Source organism: Myotis davidii, unplaced genomic scaffold, assembly GCF_000327345.1.
Source record: "Myotis davidii unplaced genomic scaffold, ASM32734v1 scaffold310, whole genome shotgun sequence".
Taxonomy (NCBI): domain Eukaryota; kingdom Metazoa; phylum Chordata; class Mammalia; order Chiroptera; family Vespertilionidae; genus Myotis; species Myotis davidii.
The window spans coordinates 118,931-131,403 of record NW_006281927.1 but is presented as its reverse complement, the minus strand read 5'-3'; the positions used below and the strand labels follow the sequence as shown (position 1 = coordinate 131,403).

The 12,473-nt window shown below is 45.7% G+C and overlaps 1 protein-coding gene across 1 annotated transcript in view; it reads right to left on the bottom strand.

Moving 5' to 3' along the window:
- SLC25A15 (solute carrier family 25 (mitochondrial carrier; ornithine transporter) member 15) overlaps positions 1 to 10,315 on the bottom strand; it is an 18,115-nt gene extending 7,800 nt beyond the window's left edge. Inside the window, exons 1-2 of the mRNA XM_006752626.1 lie at positions 10,191 to 10,315; positions 4,173 to 4,431 (exon numbers count right to left, since the gene is read on the bottom strand). Of these exons, the coding sequence (XP_006752689.1) occupies positions 4,173 to 4,431; positions 10,191 to 10,245 (314 nt within the window). The 5' untranslated portion in view covers positions 10,246 to 10,315. The remainder of the gene's footprint in view (positions 1 to 4,172; positions 4,432 to 10,190) is intronic.
- Positions 10,316 to 12,473: the final 2,158 nt, after the last annotated feature.

Genomic DNA, 12,473 nt, shown 5'->3' with positions numbered 1-12,473 from the left:
TCCAGGAAAAATAGAATCAGGGACATAGAAAGGGAATGGACTGACTATTCTTGGGGGGAAAGGGGTGTGGGAGATGCAGGAAGAGATTGGACAAAAATCGTGCACCTATGGATGAGGACAGTGGGTGGGGAGTGAGGGCGGGGGGTGGGGCGGGAACTGGGAGGAGGGGAGTTATGGGGGGAAAAAAGAGGAACAAATGTAATAATCTGAACAATAAAGATTTAAATTAAAAAAAAAAAGTTGTTCATTCCAAAAAGATTTCCCAGTTCAGCTAATAACCTCCTGACTGCAGCAACACAGAGGGCATGTAGGAGGGCAAAGCCAGTGTGAGTCTGCAAGTTCAGTGGTTGCAGGGAAAATGGCTAAGCTGGAAATAGAAATGGAGGAATGAATGCAAATAAATACAAAAACAGAAGTTTTCACCTCCTCATCTCATACCCGTTTAGTGCCACCAGCCAGTTACCAGCAGCATTGTGAAACTGAAATCCAATAGAGTTCAAGACTATGGTGGAAAGTTTAAGAAACAAACTGTCAGGAAGGCTTCTCTGAGAGTTCACGGGGGTCAGAAAAGATGACCCTTCCATCCCTCGGGCAGTGTTTCATCAAGGCAGCACGACTGGCACATGGGGTGGAACAACCTCCCTGGGCAGGAAGGACCGAGCTGCTCACAGCAGGACAGCTGGCTCCCGGACGCTCCCCTGTTAAATGCCAGCATCCTGCTGTCACTGGACAACCAGCAGCACTCACAGATTTCCAAAAGCCCCCGGGGAATAATCCCCTCAGCTTACTGGCCCAGATACAGAGAGCCCCTTACAATTTTTCTCCAAACTGTAAGCAAAAGCTTAACAGACCTACCACATTCAGTTATCCTAAAGTTACAGTAAACTAATAGCTAAATAAACTGATGTCAAACAGCAGTGTCAAATCAAGGGCCACTTCCAATCCCAGCTCTGGTATCCTCTCTCCTGGTAGCCTGGCCTCAGTGCCTCAGAAGGATGTACGGCTGGTGTTAGGTCTCAAAAGGTTGGCCCGGAGCAGCTTACTCTCAAGAGGAAGACACTGCTTACAGTATGGACTCCCTTTTGATGTTAGAGAATTGAACATCATACCATTCTGGTGCAGAGCCAGATACACAACTACGCTGGCACTCAGCTCTCCGGTGTGGAAACTGCCTGTCACTCAACTCCACTCCTACCCACTCCATTCCTACTGCGCTCGGTTCTCAAAACCAAAGCTTAAAATGGTTTCTGCTGTCTTTCAGCCAGCCTGCAGATCCATACTTGGCCTCCCTTGGGGATTCTCTGTCAATCTGCTGACAGGCAACAGTCAATCAGGGTCATTAACCAGTTTGCCAAGTTTGCAGGAACAAAGGTGGCATCAGTAAATGGAGCCGCCCATTCAATCTAAGATGTAATGGTTTGGACACCTGAACAAACACCTAGCATGTCGTTACAATGCAACAGCAAGGCCAGATCAGACCTGCCTGGACTTTGGCTTTCTAATAAATACTTTCATCTACCAAGGCACTAAATGAGGTCCATGGGCCCCAGGCTGGGCCTAACTTATAAGCGTTGAGAGCTGGCACTGAAATGGCGACAGGCATAGGATGGGATTTTGCAAGAATTGGCTGTTTATCACCCATTTAACAAATATGTACCTGAACAATCCTGCCATGTAAGATCTTGTCCAGCCAAAGGTCAAAAGAAGATACCACTCAGGGCAGTGTTCAAACCAAGAACAGACAAATATTTACAATATTACTGCAGAAATTCACAACAGGTTCTCTCAAGCGGTTTCTTCTTTTCACTGCTCTGCTTATTCATCTTTTATCAGGATTTAACCCCTACAAAATACTCTAACTATGGTCTTATGGAGAATGCTGGATGGGGCTGGAGCCCTGGATTTCTCAGCAATTACCCTGTGACTTTTGAACATGCGAGTACCTGCACTCCATTTCCTCTTTGAAACATAACACCCACTTTGCTCGTCCCACAGGACCATTAGGGCTAAAAAACACAGCATACACGTCAGCGCTCTGTAAACTCTAAGGCAGCATTTCCCCAACAGGTGACAAGCAAACTCTGTTCTGCAAGATGAAAAAGAATCTGAGTTCAAAACATAACTGAGTGCTGGTTTAGGCCAAGGGAAATAGGAAGGTGTCTCTCTTGCAGGACTCCTCCAGATCCCATGTGGTTGCTGTTTCCCATCTTCTCTAAGGATGTTGGAGGCTCAGACTCCTCAGTCCAGAGTCTCTTCCTCTAATGGGGTGAGCTGCAGTCATAACAGGTTCTTCCTGACAGTCTCTACTCTGGGAAATCTCAGTCTCCTGGTTTGTCTCCTGCTTTTCTTTACTTCCTCTCCTTTCCCTGGCCCTCTATTCTGGAGGTTCAGTACTCAGCCCTCCATAGATGTTGTCTCCATGAGTGAGATCATCCAGTCCTGAGCTTTTAAAAAACAGGTTCCATCCATCAAGACAGAATTCCTTCATATAAAAGGGAGCATGCTTAGACCTCTAGGCACCTCCAAGGGAACATTTCTGTACAAAAGGAACCTAACTTCAGTCATGTAGGACCTTAATTGCAATGGGATTCCAAATTCCTACCAAAATAACCAATAAGCCTGCCCTTTGCAACCATGAGGCTGACAGAATAGTTTTAAGTTATTTCAAGCATGGCAATGCTCAAAGGGGGCATGGATAAATATCCCAGGGGCTTTCAAATTCTTTTTAGTCTATGTATAATAAATGCCCAAGAATGACTGGACACAAGCCAAAGTTTGATGTTTGGGGCAGACTTGGCCAAAGAAGATTCACCAATAATTTCTCAGATGCTCCTGACCCTTCCTAAAATTCCAATTCTCTCCTCAAAGTTATTTGGTTCAGGCAATTTCTTCCAAGACTTTTTATTTTGCTGATGAAATAGAACCTAAAGTTTGGGTCACAAGTTGCACCTATGGTTTAGTCTAGCACCTCTGACCACAAGAGAAGCAGCCCCACCATCAGCATCTTAAAAGCATTCTCCTAAAGAATACCAATGCCTAAGGGTGGGCTGGCAATTCTCCCTTTGTGTAATGCAAATGCACATTCCAACCAATCACTATATATCCTATCTAATAATACACAAACATGGTAATTGATCATACCTTCGCTACGCCTCCCATTGGCTAATCAGCGTGGTATGCAAATTAACCACCAACAAAGATGGCAGTTAATTTGCATACTGCAGGCAGGGCGGGTCAGTGCCATCCCACCTGCTCTGCTGCCATCCAGGCCTGCTATTTGCCACCCGGGGCAGTGGGGCAGGACAGCGTCATCCCGCCTGCCCTGCCGCCATCCGGGCCTGCTATCTGCGACCTGGGGTTGCCGGGTGGGGCAGCAGCAATCGGCTGGCCTGCCTGGGCGTCCCTTTGCGACCCAACCTAGGGCAGCGGGGCGGGACAGCGTGGCTCCTCTGTCACCCCAGCTTCCTCATCACAGCTCCTTTGGGGGCCTAAGCCTTTAGTTGGACATCCCCAGAGGGCTCCCTGGCTGCCAGAAGGATATCTGACTGCAAGCTCAGACCTGATCCACCTGGAGTGTGGGCCTAAGTAGACAGGTGGACATCCCCCAGGGGTCCTGGACTGCAAATGGGCGCAGGCCAGGCTGACGGACCCCACCCCTGAGAGTGCACAAATTTTTGTGCACTGGGCCTCTAGTATATATAAAAGCCTAAGTGACCTTTCGACTGGTAGATAGAATGTGTACTGACCACCAGGGGGCAGACACTCAACACACAGGCATGGAAACATGGAACAGACTGATGAATCTCAGGGAAGGGGGGAAGCGGGAGAGTGGGAGAGTGGGAAGAAATTAACCAAAGATCTTACATGCATACTAGAGGCCCAGTGCACAAATTCGTGTGCCAGTGGGGTCCCTCGGACTGGCCTGCAGGGACCGGGCCGAAACCGGCAGTCTGACATCCCCTGAGGGGTCCTGGATTGCAAGAGGCCGCAGGCCAGGCTGAGGGACCCCACAGGCATGAATCCATGCACTGGGCCTCTAGTGTATTCATAATCAGAAAGAAAGTAGTTATTTTTAAAAAGGAAACATTTTCTCCATAAATTATCATAAAATCTTGACTATACAACAGTGTTGCTTTTTTACAAATCAAAAAAGTGTCAGTGTCTTCAATCACCTCAGCTTTGCCTGCTTGTCCAATCCCACCACTTTCCGCACCACCTGCTGGCAGAAGCCGTAGCACATGAAGAGGACAGAGTTCTCCGCGATGTTGGCGATGAGCGCTGGGCTGGTCCCCTTGTAGAAACCCCGGAAGCCCACCTGTGAGTAGGTCTTTAGGCAGCAGTCAGTGAGGCCCCTGTACAGGTCAGGGAACGTCTGCATCTTCACTTTCATCGTGTCGAAGGGCTGCCCAGTCAGCACACATGCTGTGCCCCCTGCAAACAGGACAGAAGTCTTCTGTAGCACAAGTCTATGGCTACGTTTTAGAGTGAAGACTCAATCACCCATGGAAACGAGGGGCAGGCAGCCTACCCCAGCACTGACTCCTGATTCAGCTCATTTAGACCTCTTGCTCCCCCAAACCTTCTCACCCAGTCCAATAAACAACATGTGTGCCAGGCCCCCAGCTCCTGCCCTGAAAGAGCTCACATGGTAGAGACACTGATGTGGACTCAAAAGTCCAAAGCCACTGATACAAAGGTGTGGCATGTGTTAGCAGCATCAGCAATGGGGTCAGAGGGATCTGGGCTTGAAGCCTGGCTCTGCTGTGAGATCCCGAACAAGTGAGACAAGTGATGTAACTTCCCAGCCTCAATTCCTAGCAGGGTTAGTGTAAGGATCGAATATAACAATGGATGAGAAGGCTTAACATATGGTGGCTACATAACAAGTGGTTAATAAATAGCAGTTGCACCCTGGCCGGTGTGGCTCAATTGGTTGGAGCATCGTCCTGTGTGTGCACCAAAGGTTTGTAGGTTCAGTTCCCAGTCAGGATGCATGCAGGAGGCAAACGACTGATGTTTCTCGTTCCCTCTCTCTTTAAAATCAGTTTTTAAAAAGATATATCCTCAGGAGATAATTTTTTTTAAAAAGCAGTTGCTGTGTGTGAGTGAATGTGTGTGTGTGTGTGCACGTGTGCATATGTGTGTGCTATGCAGGTAGCCATATAAAAGGAAGGGGAGAGAAGTCTGGAAAGAGTTAATCACTTTTCTTGCCTAATGCCTAGTGCTGGTGACTACTAGAGAAATAATAAAGGAATAGGCAACAGATAAAGAAAAGAGAGTGGCTAATTAATCCCTGAAAAGTTAAGTATCTGAGCCTACAAGAAAGTCTCTATTTGAACTCTATCAATACATGATTTGTATTCAGATAGGCAATGAACTAAAATGTACATTTGCTTAGCAAAAATCATATATTTATTTGATTTTATACAGTAAGAGTATTAAATACAGAAAATCCAAAGATCACTTCAAGAAAAATTCTGAACGTAAGGAAAAGAAAGACCTAAAATGACCCTATTATATCCCCAAATCCTGAATTGAATCTGCATTTTGGGAACTGCCACTGGCTAATGTTTCTACTTTCCCTTGGGCCTGCAAGGCCACCTTATCTCAGTTGTCTCATGCTTGTGTTATAAAACATAACCACTGATAAGGTTATTAAAGCCTAATCAAAACTGAAGAGAAGAATTTCATAAATTATTTAAGAAACAAACTCAGAGACACAGACAACGGTACAAAGGTTTACAAGAGGGAAGGTGGGGGGAGGATGAAGAGGATACAGGAGGTCAAATATATGGTGATGGCGGGAGACTATACTATAGGGTGGTGGTGGTGAGTACACAATGCAATATACAGATGATGTCTTATAGAATCGTACACCTGAAACCTATATAATGTTATTAACCAATGTCACCCCAATACATTTTGTTTTTAGTTTAAGAAATGCAATTTCATAATTTTAACATTATGCATAGTTATTCCAACTCAGTTGTAGAAAGTAGAGATTGTGGAGGGACTGCTAAGAATAGCTCCCAATTAATTACTGGGAAATAAACAGGCATTTCCAAAGAATGTGAAAACTGTTTGATCTCTTCTCTTAAGCAATCACAAGTATGATCTTTGTGGCTCTGTCACTACTGATTGCTTCTTTTAGGAGAGTAGTAATACATTTCTGTCTTATCTAATTATCCCTAATTCTGAATTACAATTTAATAAAACATCACTATTATTAGAGTTATTCTCTCCTAGGTACTAATGGGCCAAAATAAAATAAGATCCTAATTATCTCACAATAATTTAATTATTCCAAAAGATGAGGTGAATGTCAGAATTTTTAAACTTGGTACATAATTTAGATGACTTAGATGCAGATAAACTGAATAAAGCATTTAATTCAGAGCATTAATGTTTTAACTGGAAGTTTTCCATAGTCTTACAATTATCCTGAATGGTCCAGACATCATAGGTTACTAGACTAGTAATATGCATTTGTTGCATATCTGTAACAGTTACATTTCTAACAGGAAAAAGGTAGGAGCCTAATGAATTTTCAAATGCTAGCTATAATGCTCTCCTTTCATCCATGAAGGTAAGTTAATTCCGCAGGTAATTTACCACACACAAATGATACTGGCGAGGCACTCATCATGTCCATCAAGTGGGTGACCACTATTCTGAACACCAGCACCAACCAATGGGGCCAGGTCCTCAGATACCTACCAAGTCAATGAATATGAATAATTTACAGGAACTAAACATTTCTCCGTGTGCTTAGCCCTCAGACCTCTGATCATCTCATCCTCCTTGAACACATGGAAATAGCCTCTGCATTCTCTTGTAAGTATCACAATGGGTCCTGCATTTTATTCTGCAAGAGGCACTCAAACCGTCTTGTACTCTATGCTTTCCTAAGGTTGCTATTGGTGTATTTTCAGTCCTTGATGTAGTTGAGTCAGCAAACATCAAGGTGCTGAGGAAGTCTATCAGGCACAGACAGTGTCACAGTGAAGGACAGCTCACAGGGAGGGCAGAGGTGAGAAGCAGAATGACTTGGTGCACCCACAAAGAGGTGAGAACCGCAACCCCCTCTGGAGGCAGTCAATAAATGTTCAGTTTAACAATACAGAGAGCTGTATCACTGTCAAAGAATTCCCATTTAAAAATACTGGCATTTGAGAGGATAAACTTCAAAGACCTAAAGTGCCATATCCCTCAACTGTGCTGGTTGAACAAGAATGCTGCATCAGAGCAGCGGAGCGGGGTGCATAACCTCAGAGTTCTTCAACTAGTCCAGCGCTGTCACAGTTTCCCCCTGTGAGGTTACACTGCTGAGATCCACGCTGCCTCATTTCAATAATGCAGTTACTTATCTTCTTCAACTCCTTCCGCATTCTAGCTGCCGGGGCTCTCGATCCTCCCCGAGACTCCTACAGTAGCTGCAGACAGTCAGTGACAGCTTCCCGTCAGATAAGCTGCACTAAAAATCTGCTTGGTGGGGAGGTTTGCTTAAAAGAAAAAGGAGAGATACAGAAGAACCTGTGTGTGTTACACCCTCACCGCGGCTCGTTCTTACATGCTAATCACTTCCATGGGGCTGTGTCCACAAAACACGCAGGTCCCTCTGCTCCTGGCCAGCAATAAAAACCCCAACACCCGACAGTTTCCCTCTGCAGAGAGCTGGGGCAGTGAAGGCTCCAAACTAACCCCACCTCCAGGAGTGCTATTGGCCCATTACAAACTATTAAAACAAAGAGGACAACAGAACTAGACAAGGAACCAAGCAGCCAGGGTCCTAGCCTTGTCTGTGCACCATCAAGCTGTGCAAGCTTGAACAAAGCCATCTGGGCCCCTTTTCTATGTTTAGAATGAGCATTAGAGCCAATGGTCTCTAAAGGCCCGACTAGCACCATCACTTGAAGAGTGAGACCCTCCAATATGGAATGGCTGCTTCCCCTTTGCATTCCACATACAGGGAGCTCTTAGGTCACTGCCAGGAACCTCCTCTGCTCAGTGCTCACAAGTCCCTCACCAGGTTGAAAACATAGACCCCTGAAGAGAAGCCTGTTGTTCTTGGAAGTTAAATGACCCAGAGCAGTGCTGTATCAGAGAAGGGTGACCCTGTGTTTCCAGGGCAGGAAGAAACACCTGCTCTCAGTTTTCAGGAAAAGTTAATGTGTAGGATCCCCTACATGTTGTCACCAGCAAATGCTTTACACACCAGACTCCCAACAATACAGTTGCAATTTACAGCTTTAAAATTCACTGTAAATTATAAATGTGGCATACAAATGCCTTTCTTGGAAAAGGTAAGCTCTTCAACTCTATCACAACAGATTTGACATCTTTGATAGAGTGACTGAAGGACATTAAATTCCAAAAGCTGAGAATCTCTCGTGTGGTTAAATATCCACCTATTGCAGAGACCAAATGGTTCCACTGTTTTGTGTCAGTGTCCAAATGTGGCATGGACAGGCAGGGCACGAGGTTTGAGGGGCTGCAGTTGGATTGCACAGCAGGGTGAGGGGCTGACCCAAAGTCACACAGCAGGCAAAAGTTTCCCCAGCTCCTGGGTGGGGACACTCCCTGTGGTCTCTAACCTGGGAGCTGGTGCCCTTACCCTGCACTTATCAGTGTCTGCAGTGGGCTGTTTCTAGCCTTCCTCATTAGCTCACCTTGGCCGACCTTTGGTTCATGGGAAAATACTTTGTTCTTCTCTGAAATGCAATTTCTTTTTTACAATGAAGCGAACGACAGGATGAGAGTAGGTGACCATGTGGATCTGTTGAGCCACAAAGCCCCACTGGATAATAGGACAGTGGGCAGCCCAACCCTCTAGCCCAGGGGTCCTCAAACTTTTTAAACAGGGGGCCAATTCACTGTCCCTCAGACCGTTGGAGGGCCGGACTATAGTTTTAAAAAAAACTATGAACAAATTCCTATGCACACTGCACATATCTTATTTTGAAATAAAAAAACAAAACGGGAACAAATACAATATTTGTATTTGCATGTGGCCCGCGGGCCGTAGTTTGAGGACCCCTGCTCTAGCCTCTCCATTCTTCATCGGAGCTGCAACCCATTATAAGAATTGGTGTAAGAGGCAAGGATAAACCAAGGTTTTCATCTGGGAAGTCTGAGCATTAGAGTGCTCCCCCAGGCCTAACATAACACAGGAATCTGGAGGACAAGTTACCAGCCATCCACTTCCCATTCCGTCCTTTGCATCAGGCTGAGCCAAGGTGACCTTTGAAAAGAATAGCCTGTGTGTTAGAAGCTGTGCCGGGGAGTACTTACTTGTACCCCATGGGGCCACTGTCTGCACTGGGGCTCAGGCCCAGGTCCAGCCCACCATTCCCCAGCAACTCCTAGGGCCTCACCTTACCTTCAGGGCTTTAAGATACAGTGAATGTCAGTCTCCTTTACCAAAGGTATTTCTAAAGGGTGTCCTCCTTTCCTTCCCTGGCAGTAGTAAGGACAGTAACTGGGATTCCCCGGAGACATGGCTGGGTGTTATTTTTACACTGCAAGGGCTCTGAAGACTGCTAGGCTTGGAGTGAATCCCAAGTAACCTGCACATTCAGCCAGGGACAAAGAACAGGGACTTCAGCTTGAAGGTGCAATGTTTTCCAGCTGTAAACCGGACACCTTCCCACCCTGCACCTTGACTCATACTTTGTTAATCCTCACCCAATGATATTTTTCCCATTGGTTTTTAGAGAGAGTGGAAGGGAGCGGAGGGAGTGGAGGTTGAGGAGGAAAGGAGAGGAGGGGAAGAGAGGGGGAGAGGAGAGGAAGAAGGGGAGAGGGGAAAGAGAAACATCAATGTAGTAAGAGAGATACATCAATTGGCTGCCTCTGGCACACACCTCAACTGGGAGTGGGGATCAAACTTGCAACCCAGATACGTACCCTTGACTGGGAATCGAACCAGTGACCCTTCGGTGCATGGGCTAGCGATCTAACCACTGACCTACACTACTCAGGGCCTGACTCATACAGTTTTAATATAATGGGAACTAGTTTACCTTCTGCTGTGCTCAGAACTCAATATTACACTTCCATTAAATGAATTCATTCTGAGTTAAACCATATTGGTTTTGGGGTGACAAAGTAATATTTTCACGATGCTTTCTCTGGATCTCACTTATAGAAAGTACTTGAGGAGGAGAGGATGGCGTTTTCTCTGGGATTACCTGCGGCCCCTGCTGTGAGGTCAATGGCAGCTTGGATGGCAGGATTGGACTTCATGCTTGCCCACTCCTCTGCCAGGCTCCGGAGAAGGCAACTCTCTGAGGCTTACAATGGGCACCTCATATCCCTGGGAGGAGGCAAGAGTTCACCATCAGACAGGCCTTTGCAGCCTCCCTTCCTCTAAACCTGCTGCCTGGTTACTGGACCTGAACTTCTGGGAGCGGGGAAATCAGCTCCAAAGGAAGTGAGCTCAAGATGTCAGTGCTGTTTAGTGACTGGCCTCCCTTTTTACCTGCCCACCACTTCCTCACAAAAAGCTCACAGATCAAAAACCGTCCTTGGGTTATCAATGTTACAGACCTGGTGAGGGGCACTTCAATCCCACCATTCTGAAACCCTTAGAAACAAATGCCAAATAAGTGAGTTAGCCACTGACGTCCTAAGTCACATCAAATAAGTTTTGTAGAGACTTAAGTTGAACCATCACTCCGCTAGGCTCAGTTCTACATTCAGACAGCAGCCTGTGCTAGGTCCCTTAGAGAAGGTCACAAAACAGCTGGGCTGGGGAAAAAACAACAGGTTAAGAGCTGTGCCAGTGACACATGCCAAAGTCTGAATGCCTGTCTACTCTGCCACCAACAGGATGGCGCCTTGGACCCCTAAAGCTGGGGGTCCCCATCTATACAAGGCAAATAATAAAAGTATTATTGTTGTAATACAAAGGCAATCACAAAGAGCCACGTGGGACAGATAATGAACTGTGACCATGCATCAGTTCTTAGAACCAGCAAAACACAGCACTGAACATCAATTATCATAATCACAGTCCCCACCAGTGCTTCTCAACCATGTGTGCACACAAATCACCTGGGGACCTTGTTGAACTGCAGATTTTGATCGACAGGCCTCAGGTGAGACCAGAAATGCTGCCAGCCCTGATAATGCCTGACCACCAACCACACTTTGAGAACACCTGCTCCATTGTGTCCCAAACATGTTTGACAAGAACCACTTCTGGGGCACCTGTTAAATATTCAAATAACAGGCCTCTCTCCTGGAAATCTTGATTCTGTGTAAAAACCAGAGCTTACTCCTCTACCTTTAGACAAAATTCAACTATTGCTGAGGTACTCTACTTAATATAGAGTACAAAAAGCAATGGTGGCTCATTAACATAGAATATCCAAATAACCAATTTAGCAACCAACTCTATGATTTTCAAACTATGTCATGACTTCTCTAACAAGGAACAGTTTTTATCCTCATTACACTGAAGACCTGTGGGATCCATCAGGCCACCATTCAGGAGGGGCACTGAGGGGTGGGCTGGATCAGTGATGAACACCATCTCCTAAAGGTCAGAAGAAAATAATTTTAACCACTTGAAGAAGGTTGCCAATAACCACAGACCAAGAATCTAACGTTTTTTTACAAAAAAATTTAAAACCAGCAACAATAAAATCACAGTACTTAAAACAAATGGCAATGATGTAATGTTACTGACAGGCCTGGAGAGGCAGTACCAATGGTTGATAAGGTGGTGGCCATCCAGTTTCTGGAGAAGGATGTCAAGATCATAATCGAATCTCCCCCCTTTCCAGATGGAAAATTGAGGCCAGAGGAAGATGAACTGTGAACGTGCATCAAGGAGTCACACATAGGGGCTGGGCGGAGGGAGGAAAAGGGGTGGGGGGCATTGGAGACATCTGCAATACTATCAACAGTTAAAAAAAAATTTTTTTTTAAAGGAGTCACACAAACAGGGCACATCCAATGTGGCCTCTCAGTGTCTTCATTCCTTTTGGAATGGACATTTCTTTCTTAGGAGGAAAAGAAAGGCACACGGAATTAAACGATGCCATCACTGTGGATTCAGCCCCCTTAGGTAAGCCGAACTTATTAAACACGTCAAATCCTACAAATAACTACTTGTAGAATTATTAGGATAGTAAACAGTGATGGGAACATTAAGGCAGAAAGTGTGGGCAATTGGTTCATATTATGAGTGGCTTTGGCTTGAAGGAGACATAGGGCTTGCAAGACTGATCAGCGTGAGTTAAACTGATTGATAAGCCTCAGTACCATCTGAAATATAAAAACTGAACCCTTTCAGCGTCCCTTTTCCCCCCTTTAAAACGACACCAGGGTCGGACTTCAGGACAGACAACAGCGCTGGTCATACCTCTTAACTGATTCCTAAGGAAATTAATTTCTCTAACGGGAGAACCTAGAGGCCGCATTCGACGCGCAAGTTCCAGCTAAACCTGCACAGCAGGCTGCCGCCG